The 9,941-nt window shown below is 41.5% G+C and overlaps 1 protein-coding gene across 2 annotated transcripts in view; it reads right to left on the bottom strand.

Moving 5' to 3' along the window:
* Window positions 1-9,941, bottom strand: part of MPP3 (MAGUK p55 scaffold protein 3) — a 98,230-nt gene that overhangs the window by 4,143 nt on the left and 84,146 nt on the right. For both annotated transcript variants that reach the window (XM_034415416.3, XM_087893955.1), the window contains 3 exons: window positions 7,190-7,283; window positions 1,359-1,467; window positions 233-355 (listed from right to left, as the gene is read on the bottom strand). In XM_034415416.3, the coding sequence (XP_034271307.1) occupies window positions 233-355; window positions 1,359-1,467; window positions 7,190-7,283 (326 nt within the window). The remainder of the gene's footprint in view (window positions 1-232; window positions 356-1,358; window positions 1,468-7,189; window positions 7,284-9,941) is intronic.

Below are 9,941 nucleotides of genomic sequence, written 5' to 3'. Positions count from 1 at the left end.
AAGGAGGATCCAAGGAGAATCCAAGGAAGTAAATAATAACATTAGAAAGAAAATGAAAAATGGGTGATCCTACACTCACTTTGGGCTGCATAGCTACCACATCCTTCAGATCAAATTCTGGTGTTGTACACAGATGACCTTCCAGGGAAGACAGCCCTCAGCAAAGGCAAATGTTGCCCATTCCATTATAAGATCCTTGCATAAAAACATCCTTTCAATACAAAATACTTACAAGGGGAACAAAGATGTCCTCTGTCAGCAGAGTGGCTGGTGTGTTCTTTTTCTTTTCAGAGACAAGAGGTTTTACGAAGACCACATGGGGCTTGAATTCAGCTGTCCTTAAGTGCTTCACTGCCTGGAAGCAGAAATATGCAAAACAGAAATCTGTGGCCGCAATTTCTTAAAGGAAAGAAATTGTCATTATTTCTCTTGATTTGATGGCCTGAAGGAATCTTTGAAGGAATCTTGAATTTTGTTGTAATATTGCTTTATAATATAACCGTAAATATAATAAAAGTGGCACTCAATTGATAAATAGCACAAAAAATGCACACCAGGATAAAAAGGACTATTAATTAATAAAAGTTAAAAGTATCTGGGAGAAAACCTAGTGCTGATGAAATATTTTTTTGAAATCATCTGAAGTATTTTTAATTGCTCAACTTGATAAATTAGTCAACCGATAGTCAACTGCATGCTATTTGCTTGAAAATGTGTCTAATTCTGCATTTCTAACCAAATGCCTTAGTTATTAAAAGTAATAAAAGATTAATATGGAAAGGAGGATAATGTAGAACCCAAGACAATATATATGTTATTTATTTATATTTATCTTGGATATTATAGGTGCAGACTATGTAGACAGGCCTCAGTGTCAGGTATAAGTTGCAGGCAGGAACAACATACATTGAACAGCACAACCAGGTAATTAGCATTATGTACAGGAACATCTTGACAGTATATGGGCTAAACACTCCCAAGTTCAAATGAGAGATACCACAGAAGGTTGAGGAGAATAATAGGGCTAAAATTCTGTGAGACTTCCAAATCCATATGGGCAGACAAGTATCAACCAGACATCTTGGGGTAATCAAGGATCAGGAGACAGTGATAGATGTAGCAGTGCCAAGGGACAAAAACATCATAAAAATATATGATACAAGGCACATCTGAAAATAACACAGCATATTTCCACAAGGAAATTAACTTGTAATGCCTCTGTTAATTGTCACAGTTCTTGCTACACACTGCTAATTTCTTTCTAAAAGGCCATATGTTGTCCATGGTTACGATGGACCCTAAACTGAAAAGCAAATCTGGAGCACAGTTTTTTTTTTTTTAAAAAAATGTTAATTTACCTCAGGCACAACATCCACAAGGCAAACTTTATTTTTAGACATGACAGACTGTATCGCCTCCAGGCTTGTCCCGTAAAGATTTTCCTTATATTCTCCATGTTCTACAAACCTGAAAATTGTGAGGGAATTAAGTGAGAAAAAGCAAAACAGAACACCAACCTCAAAAGAGAGGGTAGCATGCAAACGTGTCAAATGTTTATTATAGCGTAACATTGCTTACTTTGTCTTTTCTATTTTTAATAATTTGCTTCAGGCCACAAGATTTAAAAGGGATGACTCTTTTTGAACATTTTACTTTCATCAAGAATATATATATATATATATATATGTGTGTGTGTGTGTGTGTGTGTGTGTGTGTGTGTGTGTGTGTGTGTTTGTGTGTGTGTGTGTGTGTGTTTGTTTTCTGAGGTTTTCGCGGGTATTTGTATGTAGATCTTTGGTTATTCGGGTTTTCTCCCACGTAAAATTGGAAGTACCTTGGCGATGTTTCGACGAAGTCTTATTCGTCATCTTCAGGCTGGTGTCTTCTAGAAGCAATGTGTGATCATGGTTGTTTCTTCTTTTCAACGGCCAGTGGGGTTATGAACTGATTGGGTGGGAGCATGGCTGTGTTCTGATTGGGTGGAGGTGTGTTCTGATTGGGAGGGGGCTTGGCTGTGCTGATTGGGTGGGGGGTTGCCAAGGTACTTCCAATTTTACGGGGGAGAAAACCTGAATAACCAAAGACATACATACATACATACATACATACATACATACATACATACATACATACATATGTTTTCTTTCCTTTTCGTAGGCTTTATGTGTATTTCTCTTTAGCCAGGTTCTTCCTACGTAAACCAAGATTTTTATGCAGCCCTAGTTCATTGTGATTTCACTGAATTAGGGCTGCATAAAAATCTTGGTTTACATAGGAAGAACCTGGCTAAAGATATAGATAGATAGATGATAGATAGATAGATAGATAGATAGATAGATAGATAGATAGATGATAGATAGATAGATAGGTAGATAGGTAGATAGATAAGAGATAGAGATATATATAATATCTTGTGATATCTAGTCACTCTCCCAAACACAACACAAACATTATAGCATTCTGAAGTCAAAACTAATGTGAAACTAATTTCAGATCTGTTCAGCATTAGCGTGTGGAGGGGCTTTTTAATACCCTCAGCCTATGGTACTGATAGACCCTTAAAGCAGTGATCCTCAGCACTCTGGATATGTGGCAACTTCAAATCCCAGAACATTTATTTAGTATATGTCTCTTGGGGAATGCAATTCCAGCATATCTGGAGTACCAAACAAAGTATGGCACATGTAGCACACTGCACAGATCTTCAATTTTGTGTACTAAAAGTGTTGTTCAGTTTCCTCCCTTTCCCCTTCCGAGCAAAGGTAAACTAGAGAAGTTCAGGCAAGAAGAGACACAGAGCACTGTCTAATTTTGTGAAGTGTTGAGAAACTGGCAGAAATGCAGCGTAGGAGTGCATACAATTACCGTAGTATAAGATGCACTTTCTTCCCCCAAAAAAGAGGGTGAAAATCTGGATGCATCTTATACACCGAATGAAGCCCCGCCCATCCACCAACCCCCACCTTTCAGAGGTTGTCGGCTTCCACGCGTTGCAGTTTCCGGCGGTTCCAGGTGGCGGGGATCCTCACTTCCACTCAGATTTTGATAACGAGCAGCACAGATCTTTTTATCTGTTTAAAACAAACCTTATCACCCTACGTGCATTTAACTGGAATGGGTGGGATGGGGGATGATTTTCATGGGGGCAGAAGAGGGACTTGGCACCAAAGGCTCCACTCTCAAAACACCCCCAGCATCCTACCTATAGTCGTAGGAGCTGAAAGCCTGGCTTTCTTGCAGCAAGGCCCAATAGAGATGCAGCACTTCAGTCCTCCTGGACGCTGCCATCTCGTAACACGGGCTTTGCTATTGGGCCTTGCTGTGAGGAAGCCAGGCTTTCAACGCCTACGGCTATAGGTAGGAAGGCGGGGCATCTCAAGAGTGGAGCCTTCGGTGCCAAGTCAGTCTTCTGCCCCCATGAAAATCATCCCCACCCCAGCCACTCCAGTTAAATGCGTGTAGAGTGATAGGGTTTGTTTTAAACGGATAAAAAGATCAAATCCGAGTAGAAGTGAGGATGCTGCTGATCCTGATGCTGGTAGGCAGGGGCAGAATTCTTTTTTTCTTGTTTTCCTCCCCCGAAATAATAACTACTACTACTACTACTACTACTACTACTACTACTACTATTATTATTATTATTTAATCTTTAGTGAGATTCACAGCCTTTAAGGCTGGTTAATAGCTCAGCAGCTCGAGTCCTAACCAAGGACCTAGGAACTGTGAACGTCGGAGGATGTAAGTAACGTCGGAGGATGTAAGCTGTTCCGAGTAAGGTGGTTTTTTGTAGAGTCAAAATGTTGAAGTCCGGCAAACTTAGAATTTCTAAATAGCGGGGTAGCCCTTTGGGTATTGCTCCAAGGGCTCCAATTACAATTGGTACAACTACTACTACTACTACTACTACTACTACTACTACTATTATTATTATTACTATTACTATTACTATTATTATTATTATTAATTCAATTTATATGCCACCCCTCTCTGAAGACCCAGGACGGCTTACAATACACTCAAAAATCACTATAAAAACATTAAAGACATTAAAAACTATTCACACCATTCATGGCCGGATCTTGTCAGATTGCAAAGCGAGATCAACAGCCCCAGGCCTGCTGGAAAAGCCAGGTCTTCACCGCTTTTCGGAAGGCCAATAGCGTAGGGATGGTCCGGACCTCAGGAGGTAACTGGTTCCAAAGAGCTAGAGCAGCCACAGAGAAGACCCTCCCCCACAGGCCCACCAGCCGGCATTCTTTAGCTGACGGGATCCAGAGGAGACCAACTCTGTGGGGTCTTACTGGTCGCTGGGAGCTATGCAGTAGAAAGTGGTCTTGAAGATAACCTGGCCCTGAGCCATGTAGGGCTTTAAACGAACACCTTGAATTGTGACCGGAGACCAATAGGGAGCCAGTGCAGCTCGCGGAGAATTGGTGTAATGTGGGTGTACCTAGGTGCACCCACGACAACTCGCGCGGCTGCGTTCTGGACCAACTGTAGTCTCCAAACACTTTTCAAGGGTAGCCCCATGTAAAGCGTGTTGCAATAATCTAACCGTGAGGTGACAAGGGCATGAGTGACTGTGAGGAGAGGCTCCTGATCCAAGTAGGGTCGCAATTGGTGCACCAGGCGAACCTGTGCAAAGGCCTCCCTAGCCACAGGTGTCAGATGTTGCTCTAATCTCAGCTGTGAGTCTAGGAGGACACCCAAATTGTGAACCCGTTCTGAGGGAGACAATTTCTCCCCCCCCAGAACCAAGGATGGACAATTGACATAGTCTTTAGGAGGCAATACCCCAGCCACTCGGTCTTGTCTGGGTTTAAGTCTGAGCCTGTTGACTCCCATCCAGACCCTCATAGCCTCCAGGCACCAGAACATCACATCCACCGCATCACTGAATTGACACAGGGTAGAGATATACAGCTGGGTATCATCAGCGTATTGCTGATACCTCACCCCGTATCGTCGGATGATCTTACCCAGCGGCTTCATGTAGATGGTAAATAAGAGAGGAGAGAGGACCGAACCCTGAGGCACCCCACAAACAAGGGGCCTAGGGGTCGACCTCTGTCCTCCTACCAACACCGACTGTGACCGACCAGAGAGATAGGAGAACCACCGTAACAGTTAGCCGGGCTGGCCTGATTCCATGTTGGTTTTAAAGTTTGATACTGATTTTTAATTGAAATGTTTTAAATTATGGGCCAAATTTCATTTAATTATTTTTAAAATTATTTTAACTTTTGTGTACAAATGTTTTTATTTTTATTTTTACTTTTATTTTTATTTTTTTTAATTTGATTTATATGCCGCCCTTCTCCGAAGACTCAGGGCGGCTTACAATGTGCTCAGCAATAGCCTGTTTGGCTGTTCACCGCCCTGAGTCTGAAAGGAGAAGGGCCGTATACAAATCTAATAAAAGATAAAGAAGATAAAAGAACACGGTGCCTCCCACCCCCAGCTCCCTTAGTCGTCCCAGAAGGATACCATGGTCAATGGTATCGAAAGCTGCTGAGAGGTCAAGTAGCACCAAGATGGAGAAATGACCCCCATCTCAGGCTCTCCAGAGATCATCCATCAGCATGACCAAAGCAGTTTCCGTGCTGTAGCCAGGCCTGAAGCCAGACTGAAAAGAGTCTAGATAATCTGTTTCCTCCAATGACCGCAGGAGCTGAAGTGCCACCACTTTCTCTACAACCTTTCCCACAAAGGGTAGGTTGGAGACTGGACAAAAGTTCTTTAATTCTGCTGGATCCAGGGAAGGCTTCTTGAGGAGGGGCCTTACAACCACTTCCTTTAACGGTTGCGGGAAGGCCCCTTCCCTCAAGGACGCATTAACTAAAGCCTGGAGCCAGCCTCGTGTCACCCCCCTGCTGGCCGAAACCAGCCAGGAGGGGCACGGGTCCAACAAACAAGTGGAGGAACTCATCGCTCCTACAGCCTTGTCCACTTTCTCAGGAGTCACAGGCTCAAACTCATCCTACGCAATAGGACTAAGACCTGCCCCCATCATCTCGGTCGGAATTGCCCAATCAGAGTCCAGGTCCATCCGAATCTGAGCGACTTTATCTGACAGAAACTGCACAAACTCCTCAGCTCTACCCTGAAAGGGCTCCTCCACTCCCTCTACATTAAGGAGGGAGCGAGTCACCCTAAATAGGGAGGCTGGGCGCGAATCAGCGGATGCAATAAGTGCGGAAAAATGCAAATGTTTTGCCGCCTGTATCGCCACTAAATAAGTCCTAATAAAGGCTCTTAAGAGTGTTCGGTCAGATTTGGAGTTACTGGTCCTCCAGCATCACTCTAGACATCTCTTCTGGCACTTTATCTCCCGGAGCTCCTCGGTAAACCAGGGAGCTTTCCTGGATCCACCACCATGGAGAGGTCGCAAAGGCGCAATCTGGTCCAGTGCCCCAGATGCTGCCCTATTCCAGGCAGCCGCCAGGGACTCAGCTGGACTGTGGACAAGATAGTCAGGTATCTCCCCAAGCTCCTTCTGGAACCCTTCAGGGTCCACTAGGCGCCTGGGGTGGAACCACTTAATCGGTTCCGCCTCCCTGCGATGGAGGAGTAGCGTCCTGAAGTCCAACCTCAGCAGGAAATGATCTGACCATGACAAGGGAGAAGCATCTATACCCCTTAATTCCAGATCATATCTCCACTGCCCTGAGAGAAACACCAGGTCAAGTGTGTGTCCCCCCTATGAGTCAGACCCTGAACTACTTGGGTCAGGTCCATGGTTGTCATGGAAGCCATGAACTCCTGAGCCGCATCTGAGGATTTGCCAAGTGATGGCAAATTGAAGTCCCCCAGTACCATAAGCCTGGGGAACTCCACCGCCAAATTAAGGTGCATCTTATAGTCCGAGAAATATGGTAATTCAACATATTAAGTAAACAAACCCAGTCTTAATAAGATCTCTTTGGTTCCATCCCAATCTGGAGAACATTTACAGCCGAAAAAAACTTCCCCATTATTATAGCCCCATTTGACAAGCATATTAGATGAAATATGCTTGTCAAAGCTCTTCTACCCATGAAATTAAAGTGCCTATCAGCAAAGGAGAGCTACTCTAGTTAGACTCTCAGAGGATACATGACATGAATGGGGCTTAATACAAAAAAGGACATACTTTCAGAACAAAGAAAGTACCTCAGAGGTACTGAAAGTACCACAGAGCAAAGCTTACTTGTTGTGCTGTATATCAATCTCAAATGATTGTTTTGAAACAAAGTTGTATTCCACACCCTCCTTTTCATGACTCTTCTTGGTCCTTGTGGTATCTGGGAGAGAGGAGAAGTCAAGTTTAGATGACGTGACTGAAAAACATCTTGCTTTGCATGGCAGAGTGAACAGGGATAGGAATGACACTGGTGACAAAATAAGGCAAATCAGAAGCAAAAGAAAAGTTATAAGAAAACAGCACTGCTGTCAGAAAGATTTCTCTAACTCATCTGAGGATATCTTTGGCTCTGATGATCCAGAGAAGAGATATATCTTTTGTGCCTGCTATAATGCCATACTATTAATTTCCCCACATTTTTTTATAAATCTCAGAGAAAAGAGAGCAGTCTACAAAAAAAAAACCCACTATGTCTTACTTCAGTCCAACAACATGCCTCTCAACCACACCTCTAGTAATTCTGTACATGTAACAGCAATGCATCATCAATGCTTCCCCCAGCAGAATATCGGTGATGTTATAGTAGAGCATATGCGACTAGTGACTAGAGATCTTAGAATAATTATCTCAGAAGAGTAGAATAACCCATGCTTGCTCTTTTATCACCTGTGACGTCTCTCAGTAACTACTTATAAGTGTATATTATGCCAGAAACAACAGAATTTAGAGTGCATAGATGTGCATAGAGTGCACAGGAGCCACCTTTCCTGTCACAGTACACTTTATCAGCTCAGTCCCCTCCCAAAATGTTGAACTACAACTTTATCAGTTCTCAATCAACATATTATCTTGTAATGATTTGCAAGGTCTGCCCTAACAGGATCTTTTAATACTTAAATAACTACCTTTGAGACACTGTGCCAGAACATGTTCCTACAGTTTTCTTGGCAAGATTTCAGAAATGGTTTGCCATTATCTCCTTCCTAGGGCTGAGGGAAAATCAATGACCTAAGAACACCCAGCTAGCTTTCTGTCTGAGGCAGGATTAGAATTCATTATCTCTGAATTTCTAACAAGTACTTAACCATTATATCAAACATATACTTGTAACTACATGCCTATATCCATAGATGCTCACAAATATGTGTATTGTAATGGCATTCATTGATTTCTTTATCAATTTAACTGTCTCCCCTAACCCTAATCCTCAGTGTTTCTACTATGGTGAAGTATTTGCACATTGTTTCAATCAGTACTTTGCAAAACCACCTTTGATAGAAACAATAGTTTCCATGTTTCTTGTTTCTAGCTAAGAGTATTCCTATTAATTTTTCTCACTGTTCCTTACAGAAATCTTCTAGCTCAGAACTTTTCTTAAGTTTCCTTGTATGTACTGCATGTTTGAGATTTTTCCACAGATTTGCAATAATATCAAGTATTGGGACTCTGAAGGCCATTTCAAAACCATTATTTTCCTTTTCTGTAAATATTAATTTACAGAATGATTAATTTGGAGGTATATTTCTCCAAATGGAGACTGACTTGCTAAAGTATCCAACTTCTTTGTCACTGGCTGACACGTAAACCCAAAGCATAGCAAAACTACACTAGAGCATAACAACCTACAAGGTATTATTTTCTTATAAATGGCTCATCCTTTTGTCTTCAAATATATCTTGTCTTATTGTGGAACGATTCAATTTTTGTTTCATCCGCTCGAAGTATTTATTCCCAAAATATTTTCAGGCTTATCAAAGTTTCCTTTTGCACACCCTAGACTGCCTTTTGAGACTAGGTTTCAGAAAAGATTTCTTTCCAACAGCTTTCCCATGCAGATAATTCTTGCATAAGCAGTGCTCTATTGTAAATCACTCTGGTGTCAGCTAAATTTCTCAACAGCTGGTTTACAGTGATCTGTCAGTTCTGCTTTACAGATCTGACCAGTTTTATGGCAACTTAACAATATTTCTTACAGTTGAAATTGCTTGCTTAATATACTGAAGATATTTTTTTTTAGTGCCTACCCCTGCTTTGTATGAATGAATGAAGAATGAAGATACTGTAGGTATCTACAAAAAGCAAAATTACCACAGATTCCCAAAGATGTTGAGGAGATGTTGGAAGGGAGTATAACGATGATGGAATTAACAGAGGCAATCAAGAAGCAGAAAAATGGAAAGGCACCAGGACCAGATGATCTGCCGGTTGACTACTATAGGACGCTACAAGAATCTTTAAGTCTCCCACTATTGGATGTTATGAATGAAGTAATGACAAAAAAGAAATACCCAAATCATGGACTGAGGCTTACATTACACTGATTCATAAAGAAGACACAGACCCACAACAAATCAAAAATTATAGGCCTATATCCTTGCTAAATTCAGACTATAAATTTTTTGCTTCAATATTGGCAGAAAGACTTAAGAGATATTTGAATAATTTTATACATTCAGATCAAAATGGATTCCTTCCAAAAAGACAAATTAGAGATAATATAAGAATAATTCTGGATACTTTAGAATACTATGAAGCGTATCCTCAAAAGCAGATGGCCTTGATATTTCTAGATGCACAAAAAGCCTTTGATAATGTGAACTGCGAATTTATGACACTCCAAATGGAAGAGATGGACTTTGGTAGGAAATTTATCCAGGCAATTGAAGCCATATATTCTAAGCAGATGGCAAAGGTAATGATAAATGGAGAATTGACTGACTTTATTGAGATAGAAAAAGGCACTAGACAAGGATGCCCATTGTCCCCATTGTTTTTATATTGACGCTGGAAGTTTTAAATAGAAATATCAGAGAAGAAA

The sequence above is a fragment of the Pantherophis guttatus genome, chromosome 4 (genome assembly GCF_059756535.1).
Source record: "Pantherophis guttatus breed Tessera chromosome 4, ASM5975653v1, whole genome shotgun sequence".
In the NCBI taxonomy this organism is placed as follows: Eukaryota; Metazoa; Chordata; class Lepidosauria; order Squamata; family Colubridae; genus Pantherophis; species Pantherophis guttatus.
This window is presented reverse-complemented; position numbering and strand designations above follow the sequence as displayed.